The 12,440-nt window shown below is 41.0% G+C and overlaps 3 protein-coding genes across 3 annotated transcripts; 2 read left to right on the top strand and 1 right to left on the bottom strand.

The window, feature by feature from the left end:
• Nucleotides 1–6,588: 6,588 nt before the first annotated feature.
• On the bottom strand, nucleotides 6,589–7,683 carry LOC122032471 (NADH-ubiquinone oxidoreductase 20.9 kDa subunit-like). Its single transcript, XM_042591763.1, has 2 exons — nucleotides 7,114–7,683; nucleotides 6,589–7,026 (listed from the first exon to the last, which is right to left on the bottom strand). Exons 1-2 carry the CDS (start codon nucleotides 7,265–7,267, stop codon nucleotides 6,875–6,877), a joined length of 306 nt encoding a protein of 101 aa, XP_042447697.1. The 5' UTR covers nucleotides 7,268–7,683; the 3' UTR covers nucleotides 6,589–6,874.
• Nucleotides 7,684–7,742: 59 nt separating this feature from the next.
• On the top strand, nucleotides 7,743–9,835 carry LOC122032453 (putative serine/threonine-protein kinase). The gene is made up of 5 exons (XM_042591742.1): nucleotides 7,743–8,018; nucleotides 8,110–8,252; nucleotides 8,337–8,550; nucleotides 8,705–9,117; nucleotides 9,186–9,835. Exons 1-5 carry the CDS (start codon nucleotides 7,949–7,951, stop codon nucleotides 9,621–9,623), a joined length of 1,278 nt encoding a protein of 425 aa, XP_042447676.1. The 5' UTR covers nucleotides 7,743–7,948; the 3' UTR covers nucleotides 9,624–9,835.
• Nucleotides 9,836–9,927: 92 nt separating this feature from the next.
• On the top strand, nucleotides 9,928–10,625 carry LOC122032462. Its single transcript, XM_042591751.1, has one exon. It carries the CDS (start codon nucleotides 10,033–10,035, stop codon nucleotides 10,426–10,428), a length of 396 nt encoding a protein of 131 aa, XP_042447685.1. The 5' UTR covers nucleotides 9,928–10,032; the 3' UTR covers nucleotides 10,429–10,625.
• The last annotated feature ends 1,815 nt before the right edge of the window (nucleotides 10,626–12,440 follow it).

Genomic DNA, 12,440 nt, shown 5'->3' with positions numbered 1-12,440 from the left:
AGCTCACTTCACCTTCTTCAAAATGTGCTAGAAATGCAATCTGTTAAGGTTTCACAACTGCGGTTTGAATCTGACCAACTTCTGTTTGAGGCGGAATTGAGATATCTCCTCCCTTGATTCCTCAAGCAATCTATGAAGGCCCTCATGCAATGTTCACATGTTGTGGAACTTGTTCACATGTTGTTGAACTTGAAAGGTAATGACTTGTATTGTTCTTTGCACAATAGTGAGACAATGTAACATGAATGATCCGAAAGATAACCCGACAGAAGATATTATTGGCCCAGGCAGGCCGGAGGAAGGGAAGGTGAACTGGCTGTTAAGAAAAATCTTCCTTGACTTTTAACTCAGATTAGTAGTGCAAAAAATAACAGAATAAATGAACAACTAAAAACAAGGCTAAAAAAGTTATTTGGTTACAACCGGGGAGGTTGTTAATCCAAGGCAAGTAAACACACTAAAGATCTTCTTCTTTGAAGGCGGAGAAGCCTCTTACACTCGTTGGAAGCTTAGAAAGTAGCTAGAAAATGAATACAAAAGTTGTTACATATTTCCTAGGTCCAGGGGTCTTTTTATACCCCCAGTAGAATCTCATCCGCAGCTTGAAGTCGCCTTCAATAGAGGTTCAAGGCGCCTTCAAAGGATACAACTTTATCTGCCGAGAATAAAACATTATCCTCAACAACGTTCAAATATGTCAGATTGAAGGTGCCTTCGATCAAGATTGAAGGCACCTTCGATCAAGATTGAAGGCACCTTCCATGTGGGTTGAAGGCGTCTTCAATGCTGTTGAAGGCGCCTTTCCATTGAAAGGCGCGGAGGCGCCTTTAACTCCAATGAAGGTGCCTCAAACAGCTCCGTAGCTTCTTTTTAGCTCTTCTGTTGCTATGTTTGCTAGGGTGATTTCGACCAACCGGAATAAGGCTCACCTGAACTCATTTTTCGGTCTTCTCCTCGAGCAGACTTTCTCCCCGACTTCTCATCTCTCTGATCGGCGTGTGCGTCCTTCTAGTCTGCTGTTGTACTATTTCGCAACACTTCGTCTCTCGAATGCACAGAGCCCGTCGGCTCTCTCCCGTGCCGTCCTTTTCGCTAGTCGCATCCTCTGCTCGACTGCCTGTGTTCCTAAACTCTTGTTCACTTAAACACAAGGGTTAAACACTAACATGACCTAACCTGACTTGGTTGATCACATCAAAACTACCAAAGGGTATCAACAATCTTCCCCTTTTTGATGTGATCAAACCCAAGTTAAGTTAGGGTAAACCACAAATAAAAAATAATTATAAAAATATTTTGCAAGTAAAAAATTTTACAAGTACAAAGATTAAAATTTGTCGTACTACTCTCCCTCTAGAGTTAATCTTTTACTACTCCCCCTCTAGACTTAATCTCTTATTACTCCCCCTCTAGATCACATTAAAAATGGTGTACTTTTAAAAATCTAAGAGTAAAAATGGTAAAAAATATTCTAACTGTTTTAAAAAGATAAAAATTAATTTAAAAATATATTTAATTAATTTTTAAACAAAAAAATTAAGGTATTTTTATAACTTCTAAATGTTTAACAGTTAATCAATTAAATACTTATTTCAATAATTGGCTTTTAGGCTGTGACGAGATATTAGACCTTCTTCGATATTGGAACAACAACCACTTTATAGACAAAGTCTCTTAAAGAAATTTAATATTTAATTTACTTTGAAAGCTATTATTAAAAACATTCAATCCATATATAATTTTGGAACCCAATATAAGTTTCTTCTTACCGGGTTAATTAAAAGTTTCTTAGGTATGCAATTCTATGAAATTTTCCTAATATGACCCTTATGGTATTTAAGGTACTAATTCAATCCACTATATTTTCTAATATATTGAATATTTGAGCATGCACAATTTTTTAATTTTTCGATTTCATTTTTCAAACTCATTTTTATTATTTTTATTTTATTAAATTCTTTTAATCTATTTAGCTAGAGTTGATTTCAATTCTTTAATTTCTTTTTCTAATTTACAGTAATTTTTTTATAATAGTTTTATAAATTGAAATAACTTGTCAGGAGAAAGAGATCGTACCTGATTTACCTTGTCGATCCCGTGATTCGAAGCTTCCCCTGAAGTACTGTTTTCTTCCGATGTCGCTCCCCCTTCATCGATGTTTTTGATGCTCATTTCGGACGAGCTTGCTTCATCTTCTTCTTCTTGGTGACTTGCCACTAGCGAACGTCCGACGATGGCTTCAATTTCTGATTCGAACGACGTTTCATCCCAGATCGCCTTCATATTCTTGTACTTGTTCGCTTGGGTCGGCTTCTTGTTCTTGCTCTTATCATTGTCTTTCAATTTAGGGCAGTTATCTTTCATATGTCCTTTTTCATTGCAGCAGTAACATCTTATCCTTCTTTTTCTACCTTGCACTTGATTAAATCTTTTAATTTTAAAGAACTTTTTAAATTTACGCACCATTAGTGTTGTTTCATTATCATCGAGAGAAGATTCTGAATTTTGTTCATCCACCTTTACCTTTAAGGCAATGTTATGCTCCTTCTTCGGACCTGCACATCTCGTTTCATGAACTTCAAAAGCTGTAAATAATTTTTCTTAAGTAGTTGAATTTAGATTCTTAGATATATAATAAGCATATACTAATGATGTTCATTCAGTATTTCTAGAGAATGTATTAAGAGCGTACCTTAGTGAATCTCGATTACTTACCTTTTTTCCGAGATTCGTGAGTCCAGTGATGAACTCCTTGATCCTTGAGTGAAGGTGTGCAACGGTTTCGTCTTCTTCCAGTTTGATGTTGCTAATATGGTTTCTGAGCAGATCCCGTCTCGCGAGTTTCGCTTCCAAGGTTCCTTCATGTAGTTCTAGGAATTTCTCCTAGAACTTTTTTGCAGACTCGTAGGCTCCAATCCGGTTGATTTCTTGTGGCGGTAAGACGCTTAACAGATGAAACTTTGCTTTGTCATTTACCACGAAATCTGCCTGCTCCTTTTTTGTCCAGTGGTATTTTTCTTTGCTTTCGGGTGCTACAAAACCAAATTTCATTATTAAAAGCAAATCAAAATTAGTTTTGAAAAATACCTCCATCTTCTTCTTCCAGTTGGCGAAATCCCCTCGAACTTCGGTGGATAGATGCTTGATCTGACCATCTCGTATGCTTCGTTCGACGGTTAGTCCTCCTGAAGCGAACCTCGTTCTGATACCAATTGTTGGCCCAAGTAGGCCGGAGGAAAGGGAGGTGATCTGGCTATTAAGAAAAACCTTCCTCGACTTTTAACTCAGATTAGTAGTGCAAAAAATAACAAAATAAATGAACAACTTAAAAAAAATGAGGCCAAAAGAGTGAGTTAATTGATTATAACCGAGGAGGTTATTAATCCAAGGCAAGTAAACACACTAAAGATCTCCTTCTTTGAAGCCGGAGAAACTTCTTATACTTGTTGGAAGCTCAGAAAGTAACTAGGAAATGAATATAGAAGTTGTTACATATTTCCTACGTCCAAGGGTCTTTTTACCTATAAAATCTTATCCGCAGCTTGAATGCACCTTTAATAGAGGTTCAAGGCGCCTTCAAGAGATAGAACTTTATCTGCCGAGGATAATGTTTTATCCTCGACAACGTTCAAATCTGTTAGATTGAAGGCACCTGTTGAAGGCGCCTTCCCACTGAAAGGCGCGTAGGCACCTTTAACTCCAACGAAGGCGCCTCTAGCAGCTCCGTAGCTCCTTTTTAGCTCTTCTGCTACTCCGTTTGTTAGGGTGATTTCAGTCAACCATAATAGGACTCACCCGAACCCATTTTCCGACCTTCTCCTCAAACAGACTTCCTCCCCGACTTCTCGTCTCTCGAACCACCACATGCGTCCTTCTCATCTGTCGATGTACTCTTCTGCAGCACCTAATCCCTCAAATGTACCGAGCCCGTCGACTCTTTCCCATATCGTCATTCTCACTAGCTGTCTCTTCTGCTTAATTTTCTATGTTCCTAAACTCCTATACACTTAAACATAAAGATTAAATACTAACAAAACCTAATCTAATTTAATTGATCATATCAAAACTACCACGTGCCAACAAAAATACTACATAGTTTTTATATTCTTCAAAGAGCCACTATGTGTTGATCACTAACTGATCAAGTTTACTTGAAACTGAGCAATTAGTCAACGTCAACTGATAGTCAATTGACCGAAAGTCTACCAAGTTGCATTGTTGCACAATAGCTGCTAGGTCATTGATTTTATAGTGCGACACAGGCATGCCACCTTTGTCTTGAGCTCTCATAAAGGCATTGAAGTTACTAATTACCATCCAAGGATTTGTCATATCCTCCGTTGTATAAGAGCCTTATCCTCCGTTGTATAAGTGAGAGATGCCTACAAAGACCTCACCATAGCACTATACAGTTCATAGACAATTATCACCAAAATGCTCCTTGCAGTGATTTTGCAGCTAAGCCGACAGTGAATGAAAATGCTTCTTGCAGTGATTTTGCAGTTAACCGACAGTGAATGAGTTATTCTTCAGTCCGCAACATGGCCAAGTCTACACGATATAGCTTCCAAAATAGCAAGATGCGTCCATGATTAGAGAATTCAATCCCCATATTTGGAAACTGTAGTTAGAGAGAGTTGTTGACGTCTTCTTCCAATAGTTCAGTCTCTTTACTTGCTTTACCTCATTTACATCCATTTCAACATACCAATCAATTCAAAACAATACATTTCGACCATGCCAACCATCGTTGAAGCGATTGAAATCAAGCAAGTTAATCTAAGCAGAACAAATTGATATATATCTCTAATTCATCTGTTTAACAGACTTCATCATACATGAGTACATCCACTAAAATATTGACCATTTTCTCAAAATAATTAAATAAATAAATAGAAAGGAGTCAATCATCTTATATTTACTCACATAATATAAACAGCTTAAGTAATGCAGAACCTTCATCCAACGTAACAAAATTAGTTCAAGTTTCTTAAAAAGAAACATCTACCATGACTGAAACCAAACGTCCTCTAAAAACACACAACAAATAAATAATGAGAGAAAAAAACAGGCATCCTAACTTTGTGGCAGTATGGATCTTATAAATTGATTCAGCTTTATGCAAGATTATATCACTAATATACCCATTGCTATCCCCTGTAATTTCTTTACTATCAGATCATTCACTTTGATCGATGCAGTACGTCTAACTTTGTAGGAGGCTTTAAACAAAATCACACCGTCTTAATTTTTTCTCTCATTCTATCTCACTGATTGAGGCTACACTTAACTACTCAAGAAACAGCATGCCCATCTCGACATTCTCATTATCTGTATCAACTTTATCTAAAACTAGTGCTTTTCTAATGACCCATCACTTTGTCCCATAAAGTATGTTGTCACGACACAACTTCATGAAGTTTAACATTTCCTATAAGAACATGAATCTATTCTGAGTACCGAATGGAATAAGCAAAATGGAATTATCACTCTTTGCAGTCGAAGGTGAAGGTTGACACGAGGAGACTACGTGAGCATTGAGTGATCAAAAGAGAATGCATGCATCAGAACAATTTTTTTCTTCTATAGTGCAACAAACCAAGAACCAAAATTTGAAGAGTGGAAGAACTGGTGATTAATTAAACAATGTACCATAGACATCATATTTTATTCCCACAGTTGATATTCCTAGCCAATGCCGCATGATCTGGATGAGAATCAACAAAATACACTCCAAAGGATTGAGAATCAACAGAATGTGTCCAAGGTTGGTTACCTTCAATTTCTAAGTTTCATAAATCAAAAGGTCATTATCAGACTCGACACTTGTGTCACATTTTAGATTAGTTTTACCACAGAATCATCCAAATATGACACCCTCATAGAGGACCTCCAAGTCGTTCAAAAGTTAAACATGGTAACAAAAACCAAACTAACTTCAAAGTAGAACAAAACAGTTTGCTTGTATAACAGCAAAAGACCATTGGACTTCAGCAGCACAGCTATGAGGAAAATCTTAACAATGAAAAGTAATCAGACAGCACTCACAATAAATTCATGTCTCAAGATCATAGTATGCGTAGTCTTTTGCCATATATGCATGTACAAATGCATTTCTTCTTCCAAGACGTTTCTAATCTTATAATGTCAAGGCATGCATTTTATACTTTACCATAGACAAGATTATGTATGGGAATCTTGATCAACTTTTTAGTTCAAGAATGGCAACCTCAATGCGTAATTTTAACATCATGTAATTTCATATTTATTAACTATCACTTCAATATTCTAAACCATAAAAAATAGCTGATATTTTGAGTTAAACACTGCATAACTGTCAACTTCAGAAAATGCAGAACAAATAAAATTCCTTTCTTTCCACAAGATAACAGAAATATTTGCAGTAACAAAGCTCTTCATAAACATTGCCAAAGTATTGCAATGGCATTCTAATGAAACAATAGAATCAAGTTATTGATTGCTTGTAACAATTGCAAATCTTTAACAAGTCAGAATTTTGTGAACTAATCCACAACACAGGAGAGAAATGGCAAACTGTCAGAATAATATTTGCGCAATAGGCAGCAATTAGTGTAAAATAATAATCAAATGCAAATCTATGAGCAAGTCAATCTTGCAAAAATGACCAGTGTCACTACAATAAGGCAAAACAATTATAGCATCAATCATTCAGTCTCGCACGAAGCTGAGAATGTCATATTATGCGCAACAGGAAGCAACAAGTTTATAATACTAACCAAATGCAACTGTGCCATAATGAAGGACAAAGCTAAGTCTTTATTCCCTAGCAGAAGGAAAGGAGTGGCAGGAAACAAGAACAAGACTTCGTTATTCGAAGGATCGGCAACACCGGCTACGCCTTCTTATAGCGGGCCACCTCAGCCTCGTTGGGGAAGAAACCCATGAGTCGGCCGACAGAGTTCTGGTATGCATACATGAAACCACCCATAAGCCCGATGATGCCTCCGGTCACCATGGAAGGTCCGCGGACGTTGGGCTTGATCCCTACCAGCGAGATCTATTATTTTCCATCCCTAACCGTGATCGAGAAATTGAGGCGGAATATACTAGATTGGGAGGGCGTGGAGGTACCGGATAGGTAGCCAACGGTGACGGAGACGGCGGTGATTGTGGAGAGGCGGAGGTAATCGAGGGTGTTGAAGTTGGCGACGGTCTTGGTGAAGGGCGGGTTGCGGTCTATCACCGGGTATTCCGGCTTCGCCCCAGCAGTGATGTCGATGTTCATCCCGTCGTCGTCGCCGCCGGAGCTTCCTCTCTCGTCGATCGAACGTGCACACTCTTCTTGATCAGTAAGATCGATCTCTCTCCGACGGCCGCCCTTCTTATGGAATCCCTATCTCTTAGCGAGATCATCATTTGTTACAACTTGGGCCGTCGTTGGAGGCCCATTAAATAGGGTTGTGCCCAACATTTAGTCCTATTTCTTCTTTTATTCTTACGAGCCCAATTTGAGATATTTGCTAAAATTAAACTCACTTCTTCACCTGTTATCTGACCCGGTAATTACGTTAGCAGACCGCGTACCCAATTGTTACCACTTACCAGACCAACTCTGGTAAGGTGACGTGGCCCTATGCTAAGAGCCGTGCCGGTAGTTAGATTTGACTACCTCTTTGGTCAAGCGGCAAGCATAGCATAGTTTGGGATAAAAGGCAAACATCCACAAAAAGCACCCATTTCCAACCCGCTCTCCCAATGGTTGATGAGTTTGATCGGGGATCTCAGCTATCTCTCTTGTTCGTCTTTCCCGCGGCTTCTTTACAACTGCGAGCCTGAAAAAAATCAAGCAAAAAAAAAAAATAAATAAAATAAAAATTGTCAACAAAGGAATCGGTCAGAACGAGATCGATGGTTTGACTCCCTGTTCCATCTCGATCGCCGGCGCTTTTTCTCCTTCTCGATTCGTATGGCCACGAGAAGCAAGAAGTTCTTCAGCGGCATCGTGAAGCGCTTCTTCGGAGATCGCCGCCACAAAGGTCGGTCTTTTATCGTTCTTCCTCTTCTTTCGCACCGGATTTTTGAGCTTGCGTCGCCATCTGATTCCTCGATTCTCTGTGGCGGTTGTAGACGGGAAGAAGGAGAAGGAGGACTTGGCGGCGATCGCGGCGACGGAGCAAAGGGTGTTCCGGTACGAGACGCTGGTGGCGGCCACCAGCAACTTCAGCCCCAAGCACAAGCTTGGCGAAGGGGGATTCGGTCTAGTCTACAAGGTATTGTGGCGAAGACAATTGATGAATTGATTCAGAAGAAGATGAGTTGGGTGTTGATTAGGGTTTTGGTTGATGCGGAAGCAGGGGCGGCTCGAGGACGGGCGGGAGGTGGCGGTGAAGCGGCTGGGGCGGGGGTCGCGGCAGGGCGCGAGGGAGTTCGAGAACGAAGCGCTGCTGTTGTCTCGGGTGCAGCACAAGAACGTGGTGAACCTCTACGGCTACTGCGCCCATGGCGACGACAAGCTCCTCGTCTACGAGTATGTCCCCAACGAGAGCCTCGACAAGCTCCTCTTCTCCCGTAAGCTCCACCGCCATTAATGCCCCTTCTTCCTTCAGGATTCCCTTCCTTTTGTTATTCTTCATCAAATTGGGACTTAATTATCAAAGATGCAACCTTTCTTCGATCAGCAACTTTAAATTGAAGTCCTTTTGTTGCTGATGGAATTGAGCAGGGGGAGAAGAGGGGGTTGATCGGAGGAAGAGGAAGGCGGAGCTGGACTGGGCCCGGCGGTACAAGGTAATCCTTGGGGTGGCGCGAGGGCTGCTTTACCTCCACGAGTCGGCGCAAACCACTATCATCCACCGCGACATCAAGGCCAGCAACATCCTGCTCGACGGCCGGTGGACGCCCAAGATCGCTGACTTCGGCATGGCTCGGCTGTTCCCGGAGGACCAGACCCACGTCAACACCCGCGTCGCCGGCACCAACGGCTACATGGCCCCCGAGTACGTCATGCACGGCGTCCTCTCCGTCAAGGCTGATGTCTTCAGCTTTGGCGTGCTCCTCCTCGAGCTCGTCGCCGGCCGCAAGAACTCTACCTTCGCCTCCCTCCCCGACCCCGACGTCGGCAGCCTCCTTGAATGGGTATACGCTACGATATTAACAGAAGTTATATGAAATCACAGGTTAAAAATTGTTTCTTTTCTGACCAGGCATGGAAGCTTTACAAGAAGGGGCAGAGCGTGGAGCTGTTGGATCCGGCCCTGTCGCCGGCGATCAGCGTCGCAGAAGCGGAGCAGGTAGCGATGTGCGTTCAGCTAGCTCTCCTCTGCACCCAGGCCGACCCGAAGCAGCGTCCCGACATGAATCGCGTCTTCGTCGTGCTGTCAAAAATTACCACCACGACGACGACGACGACGACGACGACGTTGGTGTTGGAGGAGCCAATCGCGCCCGGACTTCCCGGACGCAGGTACCGAAGGAGATCCCACGGACTCACCACCACCTACACCCGGGGATCCGCCGCCGCAGCACCCACCAATACAGCCGGCGAATCTTCCTCCGCCTCCTCCGCCACCACCTCCACCACTAGCACTACAACCACCAGCGCCGCTCGTTCGAGCACGACGCGCGTTGCATCGCATCCGTAGGTTTGTAATTGCATTAGTTGTGTTTATAATTCTTTCGATGTAAATTTTGGCGGATTATAAAGTTTTGCTCTTGATAATTTTGGTAATTCTTGATGATTTCTCTGGAAATTTCAATCAAATTTTCATCTGAGTCGTCTTTAAATCGAGCTTTCGTCGCTACCCACGGCTGCCTCCGCATCCTGGTCTCAATTTGGAAAAATATGGGACCCTTCCGCTGAACCAATAGATTTCCCAAATAGAGGAGGTAGAAAAGTGTGTTCTGTAGTATTCGTATGCTTTCCTTTGTTAGTCTCCTCGTTGAGGTCGTTAAATCCGCCAAAGCATCGCTTTGTGTTTTTCTAATCGAGATCTGCTTCGGCCTCCGATTAGGGTTGTGAGGGTTCCGCGCTGATCCATCGATCTTGCTTCCATGGCTCTGGAGTGGGTGGTTCTGGGCTATGCGGCCGGCGCGGAGGCCATCATGCTTCTGTTCCTTACGCTTCCGGGCCTCGACGTCCTCCGCCGAGGGCTCGTCGCCGTCGTCCGCAGCGCCCTGAAGCCGCTCCTCGCGGTGGTGCCCTTCTGTCTCTTCCTCCTCGCCGACATCTACTGGAAGTACGAGATGCGGCCGACCTGCGAGGAGGAGCACGCCTGCACCCCTTCCGAGCACGTCCGCCACCAGAAGTCCATCATCAAGAGCCAGCGCAATGCCCTCCTCATCGGCTCCGCGCTCCTCCTCTACTGGCTCCTCTTCTCCGTCACCGGGCTTTTGGTCCGCATCAACCAGCTCAACCAGCGCATCGACAAGCTCAAACGCTCCGAATGAACACAAGATGTTCCAAATGCAGGCTTGGCCTCTCTATCAGTTCGGTTGTTGTCGCCCAATTTGATCTTTTGATTTTAAAGAATAGTTTCATTTGCATCTTGTTATTGTTGATCCATGCATCGTTTGATTGTTAAGATAGCACAATATAAGATCTTAAATAACCAGATGATTGAGGTTACTCACAGCAAGATTATTCACTTAGATATTGTACTTTTGATCAATCTCATCCGGCTGAGTATTATAATATGTTTTTGATGAATTAGATCGTTTATGGTTATTCTGTTTCTTCATTGATTCTTTCACATATGCTGGTCGCATAAACAATCAATTCCTTGTTTTTATGGTTACATAACTATCTTTATTTTACAACTTATGACTTGAAGTGGTAATTGTTTCCGGAATAATTTTAGTAAACTTCTTTGCTTGTTATCTCCCTTGCGAGTTGTGATGAATGAGAAGTTCATGCAGTCAGGACAATAATGCACTTTGAGTTTTCGTTGCTATTTTCATAAATCAAACACAACCTCCTATATCTGATACATTAATCGATGCTTGATTAATGGTTATGTTACCTTGTGTCCACAAATTTGTTGAAGTTCTTACAAACACTTAAGTTCTTGTGTGCTTCTTCCCTTGAGTGGAGATGCAACACTTCATACTGTTTCAGATTGATACCGCACTTTGAGGTTTCATTGCTAAATAAACTTCCGTGTGTGTAAATTTGTTGTTCTTGTAAACATTTTAGATCTTCTTTTTGACACTAGATGTACTTTATGAGAAACTTCAGTGCTTCTATACTTCTTCCCTTGGGTGGAATTGCAGAACCTCATTCTTTGTTAGATCAATAATGCACTGCACTTTGATCTATTGTTGCTATTTTGTCAGATTTAAGCCCTTGCATACATTGCAATCTTCCTTTTGTACACCATAGCTAGTTTACTGAAAACTTAAGTGTTTGTATACTTATTCCATCGTTTGAAAATGCAGTAGCTCTTACTTGGCGTGCGATTTTGTTGCCACAATATAGAAAGTTTAATCAAACTTAATCTTTTGGAACAAATTTCACTACTTGATTGATCTTTCTTTTGATCTATGGATGAGTGAATTTGATGCATTGCCGATCATTACATCACTTGTTTTGCAAGGCCTTTTCTTTTCAGACTTTTAGTCCAAAAGTATTTAAAGACAGATCAATTATGGTGGTTAACCCTCCACAAATTTCAATACTTCATGCTGATCATTACACTTCAGTTCTTGAAGTATTTTGAAGTCCCAAAGACCAGGAATTTCTGATCAATTATGGTGGTTTACCCTAAAAGCTTTCTGATTATTATGTTTTTTCTTCCCTACTAGTACTAGAGCTTTATGATTTACTTATTTTGATTTCGATAGTATCGATCGTGTTTAGGGGCATAAATCTAGCAGCTTTAGTTCATAACTTTTGCTTTGTGCAATGAGCTTTTTTATATTCTCATAAGGACTTTGTTGAGAGTTATAATCTATAATATAATCTTTGTGCAATTGTTAATAGAAAATAAAGTAAAAAAAAATCAAAATACAAATATTGATAGAGTTGGATTTTTGTAGAGAATTGAAAGCCAAGAAAGCTATAGAACAAAATGTCATCAATCATTATATTCTTAAGAACCTACAACTACAAAACATTTGTCGATCAATTTCAATCTAACACACAAAAAAAAAAGCAAGAGGCTTATTATTCAAATATCCATCACAAAAATACAAGCAACTCAATAGATAAGAGGATCCGAGTTTGTCGCCCAAAATTTCCTTACTTTTTTAAGTTTGCCACTTGACATTTAGTAAATTACATTTTACCTTGGGATTTTTAAAACCAGACGACCTTGGTCCCTCCTTTGATGTCGTCTAGTCTAGTGAAGATAATGTTCAATGTGATTTGTGTCCCATGTAGAACTCATGGACAGGCAGGCTCCTTAGGGTGAAGACGATAACAATATATGGTTGAGGTAGCACGGAAATATAAAGATTGTGAT

This window comes from Zingiber officinale, chromosome 1A (assembly GCF_018446385.1).
Source record: "Zingiber officinale cultivar Zhangliang chromosome 1A, Zo_v1.1, whole genome shotgun sequence".
NCBI lineage: Eukaryota > Viridiplantae > Streptophyta > Magnoliopsida > Zingiberales > Zingiberaceae > Zingiber > Zingiber officinale.
Note: the sequence above shows the minus strand (reverse complement) of the source record. Positions and strands in the feature narration are given on the sequence as shown.